The sequence below is a fragment of the Schistocerca serialis genome, chromosome 8, assembly GCF_023864345.2.
Source record: "Schistocerca serialis cubense isolate TAMUIC-IGC-003099 chromosome 8, iqSchSeri2.2, whole genome shotgun sequence".
Taxonomy (NCBI): domain Eukaryota; kingdom Metazoa; phylum Arthropoda; class Insecta; order Orthoptera; family Acrididae; genus Schistocerca; species Schistocerca serialis.
Window position 1 is genome coordinate 307015154 of NC_064645.1, and position 24768 is coordinate 307039921.

Consider the following 24768-nt stretch of genomic DNA (forward strand, 5'->3'; position numbering starts at 1 on the left):
GCCAGTCTTCGCCAATAATTGTAATACACACGGTACACAAATCTTACACTTGGACGCCTCTCTCAGCGTGGTGCCACTAGTGGTGGCTTGTGTCGCTTGGGACTTAAACCGGCCCTGCATACCATTGAATGAGGACATATGTTTCGGGAGGTATGACGTTCTAAACATGGATGTTCGATTCCTTAAAGAGTCGTTGTGGGCTTTACTGGTTAGTTACTAATTTCTGTACAGTTACAGGTTTAACGTAATTGGTGAAAAATTCGAAAAAAATATGAACTCTGCACACTGCGTCGTCACACTCGTTTAAAAAACGTGTCATAACAGCCTGTAGGTATACCTTGTGAGGTAGTAGGGAAGAGAGAACGGGGGCTCGGATGGTGGCTCTTAAGTTTGCAGGCAGATACAGGTTCGTTCAGATACGGTTATAATCGCTGGAACCACACGAACGTGTTCGATGCAGGCATTCGCCTAGTTCCCGTGGTTTGTGTTGATCGGAAGCTGTTCAAAGGTTCAAAGGGCTCTAAGCATTATGGGACTTAAGATCTGAGGTCATCAGTCCCCTAGACTTAGAACTACTTAAACCTAACTAACCTAAGGGCAACACACACATCCTTGCCCGAGGCAGCATTCGAACCTGCGACCGTAGCTACAGCGCGGTTCCGGACTGAAGCGCCTAGAACCACTCGGCCACAGCGGCCGGCTGAAAGTTGTGCAAGTGGCGGCCAATGGACGGTTGCAACTAGTTTCGACTGATCAATGGAAGTTCTTCTGACTGACTTTGTAATCAGTTTAATAACGCTGCTCCAAAGCAATCATCTAGTGCACGTGCGTAGCTTTTTGTGTTAAGGGGATACGGAATCGGATTTTGGGTTAAAAAATCGAATTTTTTTTTATTGGCGTATTATATTCTGCCATGTTTCCTCTTTAAAATGACGTATCATACATAGCTCTACTACAATTATAACTATTTTATTTTTATATATTTGTGAGATCGGGTATTGCGCTTTAGTTATACACGTCTCTCGTGGCTGACCATGAACTTTTTGGCAGTACCTTTAAAGTGACATGAATTCAAATATCCCGGTTTCCAGCGACTATTTATACACTAGTTGCCCGAAAATGTTTCTCTCTGGTTTCCTCAAGTTACTCTTTGACTTTGTGGCGGGACTGTTTTGTAAACAGTGTGATATAAGAAAGTAGTTGTTGTTGAGTTATTTCGTATTTAGTGCTTCATTTTTCGCAGTGAAAATGCCTAGAGCTAAAGCAAAAGTATTTAAAAAGCGTGTGAACTGGCAAAAGAAAAGAAATAATGATTCATTAGCAAAGCAAAGCAGTTCATCATTATCACTGTTGGAAAATGTGAATCCACTTATTACTGATTTGCCGAACGAACTTACACCAAATGAAAACAGTGCTTCTCATAAAAAACTAAGAGATTTGGAAGAGAAATATAATTTACTTGATAGAGGGAATGAAGTTTTTGAACTCATTGATACGAATATATTGTGTGAAGCTCTTGAAAACAGTTTGTGCTGCCAAAAATGTCATGGAAACGTTTCTCTGAAAGTAGAATCCCATGTTGGCCTGGCTGCCCAGTTTAATTTAATATGCAGTGTTTGTAAATACAGCTGTAAGTTTCCAAGTTCGGTTTCAGTAACTGTAAATAATGGATACAAGAAAACTGAACTTTATAGTGTAAATATTAGGTTAGTTTATGGATTGCGAGCAATTGGTAAGGGCAAAGCAGCTGGTGATATGCTATGTGGTGTTCTAAATCTTCCAAGTGCACCTTCAAAGTTTGAAGCTTACAATTATGTACTAGGATCTGCAGTTGAAGATGTAGCACAGAAGTCAATGCAGGTTGCTGTGGAAGAAGCAGTGGAAGAAAATGACGGCAGTCGTGACCTCACAGTGGCGTTTGATGGCACGTGGCAAAAAAGGGGCCACACCTCCAACAATGGTGTTGTAACAGCAACTAGTGTTGATACTGGCAAGGTTATTGATGTTGCAATAATGTCTAAATACTGTAGGTGCACAGGCAGGCTGAAAAATGAACACAGTGATGACTGTATTGCTAATTATTATGGTAGTAGTGGTGGCATGGAGGTTGCTGGGGTGAAGAAAATTTTTCATCGCTCTTCACAGTGGTATAATGTTCGCTATGTCAAATATCTGGGAGATGGTGACTCTAAAGCATTCAAAGAAGTTTTGGAAAGCAAACCATATGGGAACAGTGTAAATATAAGCAAACTTGAATGTATAGGACATGTGCAGAAGAGAATGGGTGCCAGGCTGAGAAGGTTAAAATCAGTTATGAAAGGGAAAAAACTAGATGATGGGAAAACCTTGGATGGCAGAGGAAGATTGACTGATTCCATAATAGACCACATTCAGAACTGCTATGGCCTTGCAATCAGGCAAAATACAGGCAATCTTGAAGAAATGAGGAGAGCTATATGGGCTTTATATTTCCACACCGCATCCACGGATGAGCATCCACAACATGGTTTGTGCCCCAAAGGTGAAAACAGCTGGTGTAAATACAATAGGGGACTAACAACAGGAGAGAAATACATTCACCACCACAGTCTACCATCAGCCATCATGGCAGAAATAAAGCCCATTTTCAGAGATCTGGCTGACAGAAGTCTTCTGATGAAATGTCTTCACGGAAAAACGCAGAACCCCAACGAGTGCTTGAATAGTGTGATATGGCATCGTCTCCCAAAAACAGTGTTTGTCGGAATTAATACACTACATTTTGGTGTGTATGATGCTGTGGCAACCTTCAATCTTGGAAATATAACTAAATGCCAGGTCCTTCAAAAGTTGGGTATGTGTGTTGGTTCCCGTACGGTACGTGCTATGTTCTTTTTAGATCAGCACAGACTAAGGCATGCTGATAATATAATCAAGACATTAGTGAAAAAAGCAAGACAGGTGCAGAGGGGTGCCAAAAGAAGACTTGAAGATGATTATGAAGACTGTGAAGGGGGTATTAGCTACGGATCAGGAATGTTTTAATCTTCTTTCTCCGTTTCCCGTAAGTTTACTTTTTACTTCATCTAGGAACATTATCTCAGGTACTGGTCAACCTAGAAGTCTGAAATTTTTATGACATAGTGACATAGGTCCCTATTACATACTGAAACAACGATTTTTTAATTACTTGATTTACAAAAGACTTAGGGGTGATAGTCTAGTAAAAAGCGATGGAAAAAATTTACTTAAAAATAAATGTACAATATCTCTGTAAGAAAATACTTTGACAATAAACTGTTGTTTCAGTATTATTGTAACATATGAATGCACATACAGTAAAATTTTTACCTCTCTGTCTCCAGTAGTTTGTGAGAAAATGTTCCCTATAGTAGGCATATATTAACATTGCGGGGATAGGTGATTCCGTATCCCCTTAAGCCTTCTCGTTGAAGAAAATAAGTGTTAAGTTCCTGGTAGCACTATAGGAACAGTACATTTCAACCTTGTTAAAATTTAATACATCTCGGTGTAGTTTTATTCCCCTGAGCGATTTCTCTGCACAAATGTTGCATATAACTATCCTAGGTAATAAATGCAAAATAATCTCACTATCCTCTGCTAACTTCACTATCAAAATGAATAAATTTTCCCTCTTCCATACAAGGATCGGATAACAACAGCCGAAAATTGTGGCTCAGTGTTATAAAGACATTCACACATTAACTTGGCTCACTTTAGAGGAGGGGGGGGGGGGGTGGCATAGGTAGAAATATGCATGCTGTACTGTTACAAATATATTGGATAAATTAAGTAGCATTCCAGGTTAATGACCTGTGGACGCACTGCAGCCGTTCCCTACCAACTAACTCAGCGATAATTTTTCTTCAAATCAAGTGATTTCCAGCATTTGTAACGTTTGGCAATTTACTAAATTGTAATTCTTGAATTTCTCCCGGCATATTTGATAATCAAAATATCCACGTGTGTACTGCCGGTCTACAGTGTCCAACGGGCACAATATTTCGGCGATCATACATGTCGCCATCATCAGGTGAACTGACGGACTGAGCTCCTGTGAACGCGCCGGTACGGAGATCTGTACGCTATGGCTGCTCAGGGGGAACTGGCTTCGGTCGCGGCGTCGGTCTTCTCGTCAAACTTCTGACTAATCAATTCTAGTGACTCTCGCAGGGGAACCCTCGTAAACAAGGAAACGTTGTCTCCCATAAGGACTACACTGATAAGATGCAGAGCCTGCTAAATGACGATTCCTACCGGAAGATCAGCGTTGACCCTACAAAGAAGATGGAGAACAAGACGAGGTCGCTTCCCAAGGACGCAGATTTACCGGAGGGTGACGCTAAGAAATTGTTACGAGAAGACCACTGAACTTTTAGGCACGTTCTCGCTTCCCACGCCCGGGTTCCTGGGTTCGATTCCCGGCGGGGTCAGGGATTTTCTCTGCCTCGTGATGGCTGGGTGTTATGTGATGTCTTTAGGTTAGTTAGGTTTAAGTAGTTCTAAGTTCTAGGGGACTGATGACCATAGATGTTAAGTCCCATAGTGCTCAGAGCCATTTGAACCATTTGAATTTTAGGCACGTCTTGACCTCCACGTATTTTCCTTTTAATGGAGAATACTACGAACAAACGGAGGGAGTCGCCATGGGTAGCCCACTCTCACCGGCGATAGCGAATTTGTACATGGAGAACTTCGAGGAGGAAGTCCTGTCGTCATCCGAATGGAAACCTACTTGCTTTTTCCGTTACGTGGACGACACGTTCGTCATCTGGCCACATGGTATGGATAAACTCCTTGACTTCCTTACACATCTAAACTCCATACACCCCAACATCAAATTCACTATGGAGACTGAAACGGATGGTAAATTACCTTTTCTTGACGTCTTGGTCAAGAGAAGGGCTGACGGCACCCTAGGTCGTGGGGTGTATCGGAAGACAACGCACACTGATCTGTATTTGCACGCAGACAGCTGCCACCACCCTTCACAGAGGAATGGGGTATTTAAAACTCTAGTACATAGGGCGCGCACTATCTCTGACGCAGAGAGTCTACCCCAGGAATTGGAACACCTGAGAACTGTATTTCGAAAAAATGGGTACTCAGAGTGGCAGATTCAACGTGCTCTCCGCCCAACCACTACATCACAACCTGTGGAGATGGATGAAATCACGAGGGAGGAGGTAGTCACTGCGTTTATTCCATATACAGGCGCACTCTCGGGGAAAATCGCCCGCATTTTGAAGAAACACCGGGTCGGAACTGTGTTTTGTCCTCCGAATAAAACTCGTGCACTGGTGGGGAGCGCCAAAGATGACCTCGGTCTGAGGAAGGCCGGCGTGTACCAGATTCCGTGTCAATGTGGCAAGTCGTATTTTGGTCAGAAGATGCGTACCGTCGAGGATCGATGCCGTGAACACCAGAGGCACACTCGACTGATGTATCCGAGCAAGTCGGCAGTCGCTGAACATTGCTTGTCGGAAAATCACGCTATCGAGTATGAACGCACGAGGATTCTGGTACAGACCTCGAGACACTGGGACAGTGTTGTTAGAGAGGCCATCGAAATTCGCACCAATGACGACCTCATAAACCGTGACTGTGGCTACAATCTTAGCAAGGCTTGGGAACCAGTGATCGGGTTAATCAAGAGTAAATCGAGCAAACGTATAGTTGTGACGACCACGGCGGACAGAGCCATCACACCGACGTCATCTCAGACGCCATCGCAATCTGTTCCACCGCGTGACCGTGGCGCGGGGCGCGGACGGCGGAGGGAGTGCGCCGCGGGCGGAGGGTATTTAAATCGGCCGCCGCCGCGACCGAACCCAGTTCCCCCTGAGCAGCCGTAGCGTACAGATCTCCGTACCGGCACGTTCACAGGAGCTCAGTCCGTCAGTTCACCTGATGATGGCGACATGTATGATCGCCGAAATATTGTGCCCGTTGGACACTGTAGACCGTAGACCGGCAGTGCACCCGTGGATATTTTGATTACTAAATTGTAGTTTATTAAAATTGGTACTAATCAGCTACCATGTATTGTCAACCAGCAACGAAATTTATGTTACCAAATTGATGAGACAAGTTTATCAAAAAAATGGTTCAAATGGCTCTGAGCACTATGTGACTTAACATCTGAGGTCATCAGTCCCCTAGAACTTAGAACTACTTAAACCTAACTAGCCTAAGGACATCACAAACATCCATGCCCGAGGCAGGATTCGAACCTGCGACCGTAGCAATCGCGGGGTTCCGGACTGGACCGTCTAGAACCGCGCGGCCGGCTGAGTGTGTGGGTTTGTGCATATTGATGAGGCAAGTACCTCACAACTCCAAAGACGATATATTACAGTGCAAGAAAGGTAGAACACACACATAAAAAAATGGTTCAAATGGCTCTGAGCACTATGGGACTCAACTGCCGTGGTCATTAGCCCCCTAGAACTTAGAACTACTTAAACCTAACTAACCTAAGGACATCACACACACCCATGCCCGAGGCAGGATTCGAACCTGCGACCGTAGCAGCAGCGCGGCTCCGGACTGGAGCGCCTAGAACCCCATGGCCACCGCGGCCGGCCACACACATATACAAAACACTTATGTAAATATTTGCATTTGACAACATTTCAACATTATCAGGCTGAATTTCGAACAAACCGCTCCACAACTGATAATTTGTTTACTATACGACAGATCTTTGAGAAATACTGCGAATTTAACAAAAACATCCACTGTCTATTCATTGACTTCCAGCGAGCCTACGACAGCAGCCGGCCGCGGTGATCTAGCGGTTCTAGGCGCGCAGTCCGGAACCGCGCGACTGCTACGGTCGCAGGTTCGAATCCTGCCTCGGGCATGGATGTGTGTGATGTCCTTAGGTTAGCTAGGTTTAAGTAGTTGTAAGTTCTAGGGGACTGATGACCACAGATGTTAAGTCCCATAGTGCTCAGAGCCATACGACAGCATCCACAGAAGTAGCCTCTACAGCACCTTACGTGAATTTAGTATACCCAGTAAAATCATTAGGATGATACAACTGTGCATGGATGGCTCCCAGGCAGCAGTGAAGTTCAGAGGATCCATATCCCTCACCTTTCCAATTAAAACAGGCTTACGACAGGGAGACGCTCTTTCATGTGTCCTCTTCAACCTTGCAGTAGATAAAGTGGCTCGGGAGAGTAATTTACATCTATACAATGGTCTCCGATTCGAACACAGTGAAGTAAAACTCCTGGCTTATGCAAATGATATAGTGTTGTTGAGTGAAACTGAAGAAGAACTGAAAGACATGTACAGATCTCTCAGGCAGAGAGCTAGCAAAATCGGGCTTTTGATTAACAAAGAGAAAACCGAATGTATGGAAATAGGTCGAGTCGTAAACTCAAATCCTTACTTTGAAATTGACCAACATTCTAAATTCAGAAAAGTTCTCCAGTTTAAATACCTTGGATCACGTTTCAACAGTAAAAATATCATAACAATGGATATAAATGAAAGAATAGCCTGAGGGTCAAGATGTCTGTACTCACTAATCAACCCACTCAAAAGTAAAGCTTTGTCAATCACCACAAAGATGAAGATATACAACACTATTATCTGTCCCATAGTACTGTACTGGTCTGAAAGCTGGACGCTTGCAAAGAATGAAAGACAAAAACTGAATGTTTTTGAAAGAAAAGTAATGAGAAAAAGCTGGGGACCTGTGTTGGAGAACGGCGTATGGAGAATTCGAAAGAACAATGAAATTTATCAGTTAATAAAGCAACCCACTATCATCCAGGAGACTACAATGGGCTGGACATGTGGCCAGAATGGAAAACAACAGAATCACCAAGAAAGCATTTGAAGAAACTCTCCAGGCAACAAGACCATTGGGCCGACCTCGTACAAGGTGGAAAGATGACATACAGAAGGACATCGCAGCATTAGGAATTACCGCAGGGTAGAGAGAGGCGGCGAGAGATAGAAGGTGGTGGAAGCAAATCGTTGGTGCAGTGTGTGCCCTACAGGGCCTGTGATCGCTGAGAGAGAATGTGAACAAATTCTCGGAGCGCGTAGTGCTAAGCACGAAAAAAATACATCAGATGCGCTGTTTGATTATTTATATCAGAAACGTTTGAGGACAGCGAAGATAGCAAAGCTGTCAACTAGCGCTACAGGTGGTCAAACTTTCGAGTAACGCAGAGGTTTCTGACGGTAGAAAATAGCGCGAAGCTGCGCATGCGCATCAGAGTCAGTTTGATAACGGTTGCACTCGTTTTTGATACCTTCACTCGAACGAATCTTATACTGGTTAGTGGGAAAGCAGGGTACTCACGAAGATGGTGTCGTAGACCTCGCCGTAGAAGACGATGGGCGTGAGGAGGCGGATGTCTGCGCTGGAGACGTCCTGCTGGTGCCTGGGCAGCAGCGTGTCCACGCCCTCGCCGTGAGGGAGCAGCTGGTCGCGGAGCACGCCGCCCACCAGAGACGCCGCCCCCACCAGGCTCAGCGCGCACACCCACAGCCACCTCATGCTCTGCGTCTGCGTCTGCAAACAGACAACACGCAGCCGTGGAACTACAAGCAGCAATAACTGGGCCGCGAGCGCGTACGGCCAAATACGCTACACCAAACCGTATAAGTACACATACTCGTTTGCGAGTCGAATGCACCAAACAACGGAGTAGCTATCTTTTCCCTTAAAGTCCTGTGAGAACATCTGAGTCAAAGGTATTAGGTAATGGAGCAAACCACTGTGCATACCTAAACCAGATAAAGACATGTCTATTGTGTGTATTGAACCGGGGACCTAGAAACGACGGAGAGGCTTCGTCCCGCCGTAGCCCTCAGTGGTTCACAACCGCAAACAGGCCACAGCGGTCCACCCACCCCACAGCCGCCCCACACCGAACCCAGGGTTGTTATGCGGTTCGGCCCGCAGTGGACCGCTTCCCCCCCCCCCCCCCCCCCGTCCTGTCCCGGCCCCCCAGGAACGTCACATACCAGACGAGTGTTTCCCAGATGTTTGCATGGTAGAGTAATTATGGTGTACGCGTACGTGGAGGCAGCTTTTGCGCAACAATCGCTGACATAGTGTGACTGAGGCGGAATAAGGGGAACCAGCTCGTACTCGCCGAGGCAGACAGAAAACCGCCCAAAAACCATCCACAGACTGGCCGGCACACCGGACCTCGACACTAATCCGCCGGGTGGATTCGTGCCGGGGACCGGTACGCCTCCTCGCTCGGGAAGCAGCGCGTTAGACCGAGCGGCTAACCGGGCGGGGAGATAAAGACTTCCTCACCCCCACGAGACACTACGAGACACTACGTTAATAGCGAGTAACACTACCTCTATTTCGATAATGGCTCAATCTTCGATAATGGTTTAAAGTTAGATATAGTGGGAATTAGTGGAAGTTCGGTGGCAGGAGGAACAGGTCTGCTGGTCAGGTGAACGCAGGGTTATAAATTGGGATAATGCAGGAGTAAAGATTCAAAGATAGACCACAAGATTCTCCATGTGTGCCATACCCAACAGAAGGTAGTTGATACCACAGAGCTCCATATTGCAGGGATGTTGATTCCTATGTCTCATCCGCGGTTTGAAATAGTCCCGAACATTTTCTGTGGGGTTAAGATCGGATTACTTAACGGGCTAATGTAAGTGTCGCAGTGTTCACCAAACCAGGAGCGTATGCGTGTAGCTCTATAAACACAGCTATCGTCACCTTGGAAGACCAATGTATCCACAGCATTCTTCTCATGAAGTGTAGAAGAAAGGGCGAGACTAGCTCACCGAGAGCGTTCAAATAATCATCCTGGTTCGTGTTCAGGATAAACCGAATGAGTGGGGCCAGGTCATGGTACGAAAAACATCACCATACTGTCACAGAACCTCCTCCGGCCTGGACTACACATTATACACACTGCTGGTTAAGCGCATCATTGGACCGCCGTTACACACGACCCCTCGAATCACTTGCAAACAGGCCAAAAGTGAACTACAGGGCAGGCGGCGTCACGATATGGGTCTGTTTTTCATGCTCCGAATGTGATCTCCTTAGTGCGCTTAAGAAAACGCCAAATGTGGAATGATTTTTTTTGGTCATCAGTCTACTGACTGGTTTGATGCGGCCCGCCACGAATTCCTGTCCTCTGCTAACCTTTTCATCTCAGAGTAGCACTTGCAACCTACATCTTCAATTATTTGCTTGACGTATTCCAATCTCTGTCTTCCTCTTCAGTTCTTGCCCTCTACAGCTCCCTCTAGTACCATGGAAGTCATTCCCTCACGTCTTAGCAGATGTCCTATCATCCTGTCCTCCTTATCAGTGTTTTCCAAATATTCCCTTCCTCTCCCATTCTGCGTAGAACCTCCTCATTCCTTACCTTATCAGTCCACCCAATTTTCAACATTCGTCTATACCACCACATCTCAAATGCTTCGATTCTCTTCTGTTCCGGTTTTCCCACAGTCCATGTTTCACTACCATACAATGCTGTACTCCAGACGTACATCCTCAGAAATTTCTTCCCCAAATTAAGGCCGGTATTTGATATTAGTAGACTTCTCTTGTAAGGTGTCAGGCAAATCCAACACCTTCCATGAAAACCCTGACATGATAAGCAAATCCAGTAGTATGTCACATAGCTCCGAATAAATCGTGACATTAAATTAACCAAAGTAACACGAGTAACGAGTGAGCAAATGGAATACCACAGACTAACACAAGAATGCCTAAATGCATGTCATACCTTCCCACCGTGAGACAGACGCAGTTCCGAGGGGAGAAACGAGAACAGAAGCCGAGAGCAGAACCGTGTTAAGCGAGAAGGCCCTACGATAAGGGACGGACGGACACCCACGTCGCCAGCTAACTGCTAGGACCACACCACCCGCAAGTTTTTTAGCGTGAGACTTTTTCGCGTCTCTGTTACGTCAAGACCACCCCCCAGCCCATGTTAAAAGCTAGAGCCCTCCAGAAGAACAGTATAGATCTTACGATAACGCTAAAAGGATCACACCAGCTGCAAGTTTTAGCGTGAGGCTTTTTCGCGTCTCTGTTACGTTGCAAACTTTAAAAACATTGCCCCACCACGAAAAGTATAACGTTTCTCATTGGATAGACAGAATTTCTGTAGGCGGAGCTTAAGGTTAACATTGAGACCCTGATTGGTCAGATGAAAACACAGCCATATAGTTTTTTTTTAAACCAACTTCGATAAATTATAGTAAGGAGAAGTTAGGGGAGAGTTGCTGGGGAGTTGCCTCCGAGAGGGCGAGCTGGACGGAGCTGTGCTGCCCGCCGCCTCCTGACGAACACCGAGAAGGTAATGAACGCACGCGATACCGCATTTTTGAGCGCATAAGGCTTCACTCAGAACTTCAGAAGTCTCATCTGTTTACATCCCCTTTTTGCGTAATACTAGTGTCGATCGTCAATTAAAGCTCATGGTGTTCACATTTGCCACTTGAAGTAAAAATCTGAAACGCGATGATTTTTCTGTTATATAGTTATTGAGAAGCCACATCGGCCACTGTAATTTACGACAAGTTAGATAAGTAATTAAAGATAATTGAGGGTCACTGTAGACCATTGTGATAGTTTTCTCTTTTGTGAAACTTAATTTAAACCTAGATTATAGATGTGATATGGCACAGGTCATCCTTCGATACATTGGAGAACTTGGAAACCCATTCAGGGAATATTCGTTCACATGTTTGGTGAACGCAGTTGGTTTTTACCATCCTGTATTAAAACATTTCCTTTTATCAACAGTGCAATTTATAAACAATGTTTTGTGAGTAGAATAAAATTTCCAGTGGTAAACTTAACTGCTTTTTCGACGTTATTTTACCAGCTCACTAAAAATAGGAAAGCCTTGAACCCCTTCCACTAAATTTAGTTAGTATTAAGATTCTTTTACAGGGAGTGCAGTGGAGCTGACGCTGAAATCATTAAGTATTTGGTTATTCATCGCTAGTCTCACTGTACTCTTCTAAATTCTACATGTCATGTGTGGTCTGGCGTCTCCTTACCAGCAACAGGTCCCAGGTTCAAACTAGTCAATTCCCTAAAAAACACGCTCAGAGCGTCGTTGCGCGAAAGTGGTAGGGAGACGCGATATAGAACAAACAGACACCACGCAGAATGTTTAGATTCTTGGCCAGAAATGCCTTTTTTGCCATATGAACCCATTTTATAGCATTGTGTACCTCATCCAGCAGAGGAACAGTACGAAGACGATGACTGTATCAGCATGACAATGCACCTTGTCATAAAGCAGCGTCCAACATCCTGCCATAGCTTCGACTCGTGAGGAAGAATGGGCTACCATTCGGCCATAGACATTCAGACACCTCTTGAGTGTCCCCAGCAGAGTTCAGGCAACCGAAGGACAGACGTACTCTACATTAATGTCACTAATGTACACTGAAACGCCAAAGAAACTGGTATAGGCAAGCGTACTCAAATACAGATATATGTAAACAGGCAGAATACGGCGCTGCGGTCGGCAACACCTATATAAGATAACAAGTGTCTGGCACAGTTCAAAAAAATGGTTCAAATGGCTCTGAGCACTATGGGACTTAACATCTGTGGTCATCAGTCCCCTTGAACTTAGAAGTTGAAACGCGTACGTTTCAACCAGCGATGGCGAGGCATGACAGAATCTCTGACCAGAGAGTTGTTTATCGTTGCTAGTCTGCGCTTGACTGCGCGAGAGTGCAGTTGCGAGAATATTGTTGTACGTAGCGAGTCGCGAGAGCATGTAGTTGCGAGTCGGAGTTGTGTGTGAGGAGTCGGCGGGCGTCGACATGGGTCTCTAGTCAAGGTTCGGGACGAGGCATATTGTTAAGTAAGGTAATGAAGCAGCATTGCGCACATCTGATAATGTAATGTATGTTAATTGTAATTAATTTGTTCAAGAAATGCCGCAATAATAATTTTGTTTTCAAAGCAATCTTTTTTAAGAAAAGAATCATTCCAACTGAAACAATATTTCCTATGCTTTTCCTCCCAGAATCAAATTATCAGATTAGTTATTGCACAGGGGCTAAGGTTAGCGGTGCTGCCCTTTAATTTATCAGATTAATTATTGCACAGGGCCTAAGGTCAGCGATGCTGCCCTATTATTGTGGGTTTAATGATTAATGTTCATTTCTCAATTTTTGTGTCGAGTTTACATTGGGGGATTATTTTTCAATATTTTTGTAGCGAAGTTACAGTCACTTTTATTTCAATTTAACGATGTTTTGTGGGAGCTCAACAACATTTGCCTCTATTCCGATTAACATTCAAATATAGTCATTTAAATTACTTGCCAGGAAAATATTGTCATTTTCAAAATTTTGTGGGAAGGTTACAAAGTACTTAAACCTAACTAACCTAAGGACATCACACACATCCATGCCCGAGGCAGGATTCGAACCTGCGACCGTAGCAGTCTCGCGGTTCCGGACTGAGCGCCTAGAACCGCTAGACCACCGCGGCCGGCTGGCGCAGTTGTTAGAACGGTTAATGCTGCTACAATGACAGGTTATCAAGATTTAAGTGAGTTTGAATGTGGTGTTATAGTCGGCGCACGAGCGTTGAGACACAGCATCTCCGAGGTAGCGATGAAGTGGGGAATTTTCCGTACGACCATTTCACGAGTGTACCATGAGTATCAGGAATCTTTCAACGCTTGCTGTTTTCCCTGCAGTGCCTGCTCTCGCTAAATTTGTCAAAAGCTTTCTCTAAGTCTACAAATGCTGTAAACGTAGGTTCGCCTTTCTTTCATCTATTTTCTACGATAAGTCGTAAGATCAGTTCTTTCTCATATGTTCCTACATTTCTCCGGAACCCAAATTGATCTTATACGAGGTCGGCTTCTACCAGCTTTATCATTCTTCTGTAAATCATTCGTGTAGTATTTTGCAACCATGACTTATTGAACTGTTAACAATTATGAAAAGGGTCACCATAAAGATGCCACGTTGAGTTGCAGACAGGGACAACGAAATGACTGTTACGCACTACGCTTTCTGCAAAAGCTTTCTTCAGAAAAGAAAGGGAAATACCCTAAGATCCGCACAAGCAGGCACACCTTATGCACACATGACCGCAATTTCCGCCCTATCTAGCTGGATTCCAACTGTGATTCATTGAAACTAAAGTCATAGGATACTTTGTTTTTTTCGTTTTATGAAGTATACAGTTTTACATTTCTGAATATTTTAAGCAAGTTGCCAGTCTTTGCACCAGTTTGAAATCTTATCAAGATCTAATTAATATTTATGCAGGTTATTTCAGAAAGTACTTCGTTATAGATAACTGCATTATCTGGGAAATGTCTGAGGTTACTATTAACATTGTCTGTAAGGTCATTAATATACAATATTAAAAGCCAGGTTCCCAGCACACTTCCCTGGGGCACACCTGAAGCTTTTTCTATATCTGATGGTGACTCCCATCCAAGATAACTTGCTGCGTCTTCTCTACCAATAGATCCTCAGTCTAATCACAAATTTCGCTTGACACACCATACAATCGTACTTTTGATAATAAGCGCAGATGTGGTACTGAGTCAAATGCTTTTCGGAAATCGAGAAATATTGAATCTACCTGACTGCGTTGATCCAAAGCTTTCAGTATGTCAAGTGAGAAAAGTGCAAGCTGGATTTCACGTGATCCATGTTTTCAGAATCCACGTTGCTTGGCATGGTGGAGGTCATTTTGTTAGAGATACCTCATTATGTTTGAGTTCAGGATGTGTGCTAAGATGCCACAACAAATCGATGTCAAGGGTGCTGGACAGTAATTTTGTGGATTACTTCGACCGCCCTTCTTGTGGACGAGTGTGACCCGTTCTTTCTTCCAACTACTGGCCAGTGTGCATCGTTTTTGTTCACGGTATCTACGATACATGACAGTTTTAGAGCGGCTAATTTAGCCGCGAATTCAATATAGATCGCCCTGAAGCAAAATTCAGTTTTAACGATTTCAGCTGTTTCTCAACACCACTGACACTAATATTCTATCCGCGCGGGGTAGCCGCGCGGTCTAGGGGCCTTGCCACGGTTTGCGCGGTCTAGGAGGCCTTGCCACGGTTTGCGCGGTGTAGGGGCCTTGCCACGGTTTGCGCGGTCTAGGAGGCCTTGCCACGCGCGGCTCCCCCTGTCGGAGGTTCAAAAAACGGTTCAAATGGCTCTAAGTACTATGGGACTTAACATCTGAGATCATCAGTCGCCTAAACTTAGAACTACTTAAACCTAACTAACCTAAGGACATCACACACATCCATGCCCGAGGCAGGATTCGAACCTGCGACCGTAGCAGTCTCGCGGTTCCGGACTGAGCGCCTAGAACCGCTAGACCACCGCGGACGGCTGGCGCAGTTGTTAGAACGGTTAATGCTGCTACAATGACAGGTTATCAAGATTTAAGTGAGTTTGAATGTGGTGTTATAGTCGGCGCACGAGCGTTGAGACACAGCGTCTCCGAGGTAGCGATGAAGTGGGGAATTTTCCGTACGACCATTTCACGAGTGTACCATGAGTATCAGGAATCTGGTAAAACATCAAATCTCCGACATCACTGCGGCCGGGAAAGATACTACAAGAATGGAACCAACGACGGCTGAAGAGGACCGTTCAATGTGACTGAAGTGCAACCCTTCCGCAAATTGCTGCATATTTCAATGCTGGGCCATCACAAGTGTCAGCGTGCGAACCATTCAACCAAACATCATCGACGCGGACTTTCGGAGCCGAAAGCACACCGTGTACCCTTGATGACTGCAAGACGCAAAGCTTTCCGCCTCGCCCGGGCCCGCCAACACCGACATTGGGCTGTTGATGACTAGAAACATGTTGCCTGGTCGGACGGATCTCGTTTCAAACTGTATCAAGCGGATGGACGTGTGCAGATGTTGAGACAACCTCATGAATCCATGGACTCTAAAAGTCAGCAGGGGACTGTTCAAGCTGGTGGAAGCTCTTTAATAGTGCGGGACGTGTGCAGTTGGAGTGATATGGAGCCTCTGATATGTTTAGATACGACTCTGACAGGTGACAGTTACATAATCATTATGTCTGATCACCTGCATCCCTTCATGTGCATTGTGTATTCCGACGAACTTGGGAATTCCAGCAATACAATGAAACAGCCCACACGTCCAGAATTGGTACAGAGTGGCTCCATAAACACTCTTCTGAGTTTAAACACTTCTGATGAGCATCAGACTCCCCAGACATGAACATTATTGAGCATATCTGGAATGCCTTGCAACGCGCGGTTCAGAAGAGATCTCCACTCCTTCGTACTGCTACGGATTTATGGACAGCCCTGGATTCATGGTGTCAGTTTCCTCCAGCAGTACTTCAGACATTAGTCGAGTCCAAGCCACGTGGTGTTGCGGCACTTCTGCGTGCTCGCTGGGGCCCTACACGGTATTTGGCAGATGTACCAGTTTCTTTGGCTCTTCAGTGTATATCCGGATACCTTTGATCAGATAATGCGTATATTCCATAAGTCACTGTGCAGGGTGTTGCAGACGGTGCTTCTCCCCAACACTAGCGATTTCCTGTCCAATACTATTAGCGTATCGAATGAAAGAAAATCGGCTCTGTGTATGCCTCTTTTTGTGCTCTAAGTCTCATGGTTCGCATGCAAATAAACAATGGTGACGGCATAACTGTCAACGTCTTTCTTGATTATCTGTTCTTCAAAAGTATCAAACAGGATATCGTGAGATACAGTCGCCTTTCTTTCAAATATTGCTATTTATGATCCCTAGCCTTGCGTCTGGGCCATACCGACGTTTTAGGATTATAGCCACGTGTCTCAATTCGTTCACTGCCTTCCGTCATGCCAACTCGATAACTTCTCAAAGTGCAGGATCAGTGTTCTAGAACTGTCCCACTGTCGTCTTGTATCAACCGTTTTTAGGGTTTCATACCTCAGTCGGTGAAAGTGGAACTCTTATAGGATCACCTTGTTTCCGTCCGTCTATCTGTCTGAATGTTTAAAACCATTTTTCAGGAACGCGTAGGCGTATGAAGTTGAAATTTATGTCACCTACTTAGGTCTATGATCCCTTGACAGTGTAAAAGACACTGCTATTTATGTCACCTATTTCGACACTCCGAGACCCACTCATTGAAACTCATAGGGAACTTGCCGTTCACCTAGAATCGTGAAATTTGGCAAGAAGCAAGGTTTCACAGTACAAGTGCGACAAAATTGTTAATCTGTAGTTACATCACACGAAAAAATATTTCTGTTGTCATTTGTTATCCGAATTCAAACTTGAAATTAAAATGTTCTCGAAAGTCTCGGAATCCCCGGGAACGATATCTTGTTGGATGAACTGTCTATATACTTAATTAAGTTTGTACGAAACCTTCAGATCGCGAGTCCTACTTGAACTTGCCCAATTTTTAGTGCGAAAATCACTATTTTGTCCGGTTTCCACAGAGTGAGTGATACAGATTTTTGAAGTAAGTGTACATTTTCAACCACGGCTATTACGAAGGAGCTTATACATAGGGATAGCATAGTTAGAATTCAGAGAACCTTGTTCAACGTCCTGGACGAAGTTAGTAACCTGACGCCGCATATTATTCGCATCTTCCTTTTGTGAGTTTATATTTCCTGTGTGAATGCACAAAGTTACCCCAAAATGTGATTATCGAGCAAAAGTATGCACTGTAGACATTGTTTCTTTGTCAGTGGCAAAGGAGATTCTTCTTGAGGAGAAGGCGGAGATTTTCATTTACCCCGAGCCCCAAGAATAGTCTCTTTCAGGAACACTGTGCATTATTATACACAGTTCAAAAGAATTAGCGGAACCGTGATCACCGTCTGCTATGTTACATCTATTTTGATACGTGCTGTACCTGTGGTCTTATTGCATGGCTTCAGATCTTCGTTTCCAGTGTATCCAACAATTAAAATCATTTGCCTTCTGTTGGTTGTGTCATGCACAGCAGAATCAGGTGGCCTCTCCGAAGTAAATGTGTATCAAGGTCCCAGTGTTTTCTCGTGAGGTACACAGATGCCAGTTGTTAATTGTGGACTTTGTATTCAACCAAGCTCAAGCAATACATCTTAACGCAATGCAAGTTGTTAGGGCGATCAGTTTGATCCAAAAAGGATGGATTTTCTGTCGTATTGCTGCAGATGCTAACGCCTGTCTGTCATCCATAAATTGCGGACATGCTATAGGAAGACAGGTCAGTACACAAGGCGAGTTGGACAAAGCAGCCGACGCATTGCAACCCCACATGAAGACCGATATCCAGCCATCTCTGCCTTGCAGCGTGGCACGGATCCCGCGAGATCACTGCAAGATGAACGCAGAAGGGCCACTGCAGTTGCTGTGTCCGATCAGACTGTAATGAACAGGTTACGAGAAAGAACCTCACGGCCCAGACGTCCTGTTCGATTACACCGCATAAAACGGCAACATCTTGCAGCTCGCCCTCGGTACTGCCTTTCCCATGTCAACAGGCAACTTCGTCAATGGCGAAACGAGTTACTCACAGATGAGTCGTGATACCTTCTGGCGTAGGGTGATGGCCGTGTTCGTGTCTGGACACGCGGCGGTGAGCGGTACCTCTCAGAAAATCAGATTTCCAAAGTGCCGTTTGCTATTTTGTTCGAAGGCTTCAGTGTTGACAGCCATACGAATCTTATCATCGTCCATGATCGCCTTACCGCCAGGCGGTTCATCGATCAGATCCTGTTTGACGATGTGATGGATGTTGCATGCGATGGTGACCCTGAATCCCTCCTAATACCAGGTCCCGTGTGACTGGCCTCAGCAGGAATGCCTTGCGAAGCCTTGACATTGAAGTAATGGATTGGCCGGCAGTGAGTCCCATCCTAAACCGTATCGTCTACATGTGGGTCATGCTTGTCAGATTGTTCGTAGGCTTCCTGCTCCACCCAGTTTCTCCAAGACCTCATGTGCTCTCATTGAAGAATGGGAACGGATACGATAGGGTGACCTCTGTAGGATCTTGTCATCGTCCATGATCGCCTTACCGCCAGGCGGTTCTTCGAACAGATCCTGTTTGACGATGTGATGGATGTTGCATGCGATGGTGACCCTGAATCCCTCCTAACGCCAGGTCCCGTGTGACTGGCCTCACCAGGAATGCCTTGCGAAGCCTTGACATAGAAGTAATGGATTGGCCGGCAGTGAGTCCCGTCCTAAACCGTATCGTCTACATGTGGGTCATGCTTGTCAGATTGTTCGTAGGCTTCCTGTTCCACCCAGATTCTCCAAGACCTCAGGTGCTCTCATTGAAGAATGGGAACGGATACGATAGGGTGACCTCTGTAGGCTTATACTGAACATGTCCGCAGCTCCTGGTCTCGCAGTAGCGTTCTCGCTTCCCGAGCACGGGGTCCCGGGTTCGATTCCCGGCGGGGTCAGGGATTTTCATCTGTCTCGAGATGACTAGGTGTTGTTATGTCGTCTTCATCATCATCATTCATCCGCATTACGGTCGGAGGAAGGCAGCGGTGCGGGTCTCCTGCATCGTCCCCTACGCTCTGTCAAGGAGTTTGGGACTTCATCATCATCGTACTGGACATACCACGTGGTTTCAGGCAGTAAAGAACGCTCACAGAGGACATACATGTTACTGAAGCTCTCAAAGTCCAATGAAAAGCACCCAGGATGGCGGGATAAATGACTGTTTCCACTTATACCGGAAATTTCACTTCTTATTACGTAATCGGTCGAGGATGTACTGATGTTTTGATGTGTACTTAATTTGTAAAACATAAAGGCATAATTTGATGACATACCCAGTCCTCAGTTATTGCTAAATGGAGTATGGCAGACGCCCAAAGTCATGTTCTCCTAAGTCTCATGAGCAGTGTAATTTATTGCAGTCACTATTTCTTTTCCATAAACTCCATGCTCGTGCTCAGTGGGCAAGTAGCATACTACAAGATACATAATAATACAATGCAAAGGTCCATGGTTCGATACCCGGTCAAGCTTAGGATTCTTTACTCTTACTTTTCGCTTCTTCTATCTCTGGTAACGATTTGTTAATCTGACAGAGACCAGGTTAGATCGTAGTTCGGAGTTCACATTAAACTCTGTAACTGCCTGAATACGTCAACAGCATACGGGAACGTAGCAGCATACCACCTCCAACAGGACCATGCCCAGTAAAGTGCTGTGGTGTTCAAATGAACCTACGAGTTGGTGACAGCTTTGCATTATTTTATCTGCCCTGTTCCATAAATCAGAAATCACTTGCATTATATTCTCTTCTGTATATGGATTTTTTAAATCATTTGAGATGTTTAATGTGTTATTGATATATATATGAAAAACATAAGAGCACCAAGAACAGAACACTGCGGCATTGCCCCACTCAACCTCAGATTTGTTCTTTGTTTGTTCGCACCGAATAAGATGCTTCAGTTTTCTGTTTTCTTGACACGAGGAGAACAATTCATGAGGTTCAGGGAGGAAAATAAATACGACTTTTTGGCTTATTTTTATTTCTTTGCCAATTTAGTTACGGTTACGTTTAAATGCTATCGATTTCAAGGCCAGAAGGCTTCATCTATATGCATAAAGGAGCCGGAATCTAAGTACCTGTTCCCGAAGAATGCTCTGAGCACGCGTTAGTCATTGAGTACCGGAAACTTTGACATGCTCAAAGAAAAGCTTGCAGCATGATTGGCAGAGTTCATAATAATTTGTAGTTCATGGTACGACTTTCAAATATTGCTTGTAACATGTAAAAGAGAACTGCTCTCTTTGAATACTCCTAGAAAAAATGAGTTGAAGTTAAGGCACCATAATGAAATTTACAACTTCCCTGACGTAGCGGTGGGCATATGAGAGAAAAAGTAAATGTTTGCCGGCGGGAATGCCCGCGAAACTCTATGACGTCTCGACCATAACGTGAGGCAGCGATTGAACCTATATGATAATGGCTCCTTAGCAGCTCATGTTGCCTCGCTGTCACTTAAACCCAAATTGAAACCAAAATCAGCCAGATAAGAGAATTGGTCTGCGATATCCAGGGCGAGTGAACTCTTCTATTCAGGCCTCAGTGCAGTGGACGCCCAAGAATTATCTGGCCAGGCAATGACAGTGGATGTGTGCCACAGAGTAGACGAAGCTCCACTGTCCATCACTGACAGGCACAAAAAAATCTGTCATCTCATGCTAGTGTCTCACTTCACGATCCACACCTCGAAGAGCTGTTCGTACATACAAGTTTGCACGTTTGAACCACAAAAGAAAGGTATCTGGCTCGCAAACGATTTCGCTTAATAAATTCGAAAAGAAAAGTTGACAGGTCGTTGACATTTCTCTAATAACTATCCCACAGACCATTATGAAGTTACACAAACACGTGACAAATAAAACATACCTTTGTTTTGCATCATCAGTGGCTATAATCAGAAGCTAACCTTTGTCCATCTGTCACTGCAATTACTTTCTGCTGAACATTGGAAAATTTCCCAGCAGCTACCTAGTTGCCTCTGACTAGCACTATTAACTGGTAAAGCTTCACACCAGTCGCTTTGCGTTTCTATATTTAGTATTCCAGTTGTGGTCTTGTCACAAACATATTGTTTCTTAACATACAGACGTTCATTATCAGTTTAACCCGTCTTGATGGTCACGAGCAACCAGTTATTGCGTCCCCTGGTAACCTTGTTCCGTGAAATTTCCCCAAGAATATTACTCACATGCGGCGCGTTTCATTCACTTGATTTTAGCTTCAAACAGTAGTGCTCCATTTGAAATATACCACGTCTTCTCTCCTCAGACAATTCTATTTCCACATCTCGTTTACAGATAATTCTGTGCTCCAAACCTATGGTTACAGCAGCTGGGTTAGTATCCAACATCGTCAGTTTTTGTGCCCATATGTATGCTGCTACAAGCTTTTTTTTTTTTTTTTTTGTCAAGTGAAAGAAAAAAAAATGTGATTGTCATCGTTATGTTCCCAACCTTTCTCGGTTACCGGTCTAAGCGTAGAAGTTTGATCTACACCTTCTGAAACCACATTGATAGTCCTCTATAATTGCTTCTGTAGTTTGGATCATTCTCTTGAGCAGACACCGAGATATGTCTTTGTAGTTTACATTAATGAGTGCAGTCGCTCTATACTTATCACAAACCAGGGGTCTTTCTTTCTTTAGTATACGGTGAATTAAGGCAGTCTCTCATAATCCCAAAAATAGTTTAACAATTTCGTAATTATTTTAACCAGTACGGTACCGGTTCGCCATTCGTTATTAGCTCCCCTGCAATTTGATTATTAGCTCCCCTGCAATTTGATCTTTGCCGAAAGCCTTATGGTTTTTTTTTTTTTTTTTCATCATTGGGGGTTTCCACTTTGCAGTCTACGGTATCTAATACTACACATGGATACACATGCAAGAGCCTCAGTGGGGTCATCACAGTTTAGTAGTTCTGCGAATTACTCTGCACGTCGCTGTTCTACTACCGTGTCATTCGTGAAAATCTTCCTCTGTGCGTCTTTCAAGAACTGTTTTCTTTTTCTCACATTTTGTGTTATTTTCTACCTTTGCGCTCATTCGTCTTGTACTGTGATAGATACAGTCCTCTTAGGCTTCTTCTATTAGCTCGTCTTCCTTATTCTGATACACTTGTCGTTTAAGTCCTAATCCCGCATATTTTCTAATTAGATAATGAAAATATGGGTGAACCGTAAATGGGAAAGAGACAAACCTCATGTTTACCTCAGAAACAGAAATTTGACACGCTATACATTCCATGTAAGACAACGTTTATTTTACTCATAGTTCTATATTTTCAGAGTGAAAGAACTGGAAGCGAGGTGTAGCAAAGCTAATGCAGTGAGCGCTCAGCAACGATCTACTCTCTTCTGCAAGAAGGAAGTCAGTACCAAGACTAAGTTATCTGTGCACCGTTCAATATTTCGACCAACTTTGTTGTATGGGAGCGAAAGCTGGGTGAATTCAGGTTACCTTATCAACAAGGTTGAGGTTACGGATATGAAAGTAGCTAGGATGATTGCAGGTACTAGTAGATGGGAACAATGGCAGGAGGGTGTCCACAATGAGGAAATCAAAGAAAAACTGGGAATGAACTCTATAGATGTAGCAGTCAGGGCGAACAGGCTTAGATGGTGGGGTCATGTTACACGCATGGGAGAAGCAAGGTTACCCAAGAGACTCATGGGTTCAGCAGTAGAGGTTAGGTGGAGTCGGGGCAGACCAAGGAGAAGGTACCTGGATTCGGTTAAGAATGATTTCGAAGTAATAGGTTTAACATCAGAAGAGGCACCAATGTTAGCACTGAATAGGGGATCATGGAGGAATTTTATAAGGGGGGCTATGCTCCAGACTGAACGCTGAAAGGCACAATCAGTCTTAAATGATGATGATGATGATGATGATTCTATATTTTCCTTACCCTCAACTACAACGCATTATCAATAGCGAACTCCAAGCCTCATTTCTCCACTTGCTATGTTAGTCCCGTTCTCAACTTCTCTTTCATTTCTATCATTCAGTTTACAACGCTGAAGGTAGTAATTGTGATAAACAGCATTCTTGTAACGTATGTGATCGCAATGTCTGAACTTTTAGTACATATGACGCCGTTCCATCCCGAACTACTCGTAAAATGTCCGTAGTTTGCCACAGAGGAATGAATTTCGATGTCATTCTCCAACAAGTCTACGGCTAACTCCTTCCCCCAACCATCTGTAATTTCCGTGTCGAGTGTTAGATCTAACTTGACTGCATTAACGACACCCATCGGCTGTGTGGCCTGATCATACTTTGTGTTTTCCCACCAATGATCACTGTCGACAGTCAAAATTTCTATGATGCCAACAATTATTGGCTTTATTCTTCCCAGCACATATGCTATTCTGTTTTCTTCGGAAAAAAAATCTGCCGCTTTCGTGCGTGAACACGCTCCCCGGCTGCCCCCTGGCTTTGTATACCCCTATTTCTACCTGTTCGCTTCCTGCCGCCAGCGAAACTTTGCTTTGTGTCCAGCTGCCCATTGTCCCCATGGAGGACAGGAATCCCTCGCGCAGCAGAAATCCTCCCATATCCGCTCAACAGCAATGGGCTCTGAACTAAACTGGCATTGGAATTCGGAGTCACACTATAACCATTTACAATTTGTTCCCTCGCGGTAATGAAACGAAAAATTTGGCCCTAGCGCACTATAAGCCAGTCCCACAATGGCTACAGGTTTCAGAAGAAAAAAAAAATGTTGAAAACTGTTGCATGTTTGAAGAAAAATTCCCTACAACTTTTGTAGTCCTGTCTTCCTCAGCTGCGTGTAACATTACGGTGTATTGATAATTTTTACTTATGGACCGTCTGACAGCAACTGATTAAAACACAATTTTAGTGCCAAACGCGTTTCGCCTTTATTTTCTGCAAGGCATCATCAGTGGCAGGTTGCGTGGACGATTTCCTACATATTATGCTCATGTTGCATTTTTTGTGTTCTTCTTCATCTTATAAATGCCAATTTGCGGTTTTTTCCCACACTTCACAGCACTATGAACTGTACACTTGTTTTGATGCAATGTTTTGGTTTCTGTTGCCGACTGTCAGCATCAGTCGGCAACCGGAATTCACACACATTTGAACAGTTTTGATAATTTTAATGCGAACAGTCGCAGTGGAACGCTAATTTTCAGCCTTGCTAAAGGTTTGTATAGCCATTCGTTACATTAACTATTATCTGGGAAGTCCAAAAGCCCTAAAAAGCGCGGTAGGAATAC

The 24768-nt window shown here is 44.4% G+C and overlaps 1 protein-coding gene across 3 annotated transcripts in view; it reads right to left on the reverse strand.

The window, feature by feature from the left end:
• Nucleotides 1–24768, reverse strand: part of LOC126416572 (nidogen) — a 346239-nt gene that overhangs the window by 259235 nt on the left and 62236 nt on the right. For 2 of the 3 annotated variants that reach the window (XM_050084322.1, XM_050084320.1), the window contains exon 2: nucleotides 8327–8539. In XM_050084322.1, the coding sequence (XP_049940279.1) occupies nucleotides 8327–8524 (198 nt within the window). In that variant the 5' untranslated portion in view covers nucleotides 8525–8539. The remainder of the gene's footprint in view (nucleotides 1–8326; nucleotides 8540–24768) is intronic. The other variant, XM_050084321.1, reaches the window with a different exon arrangement.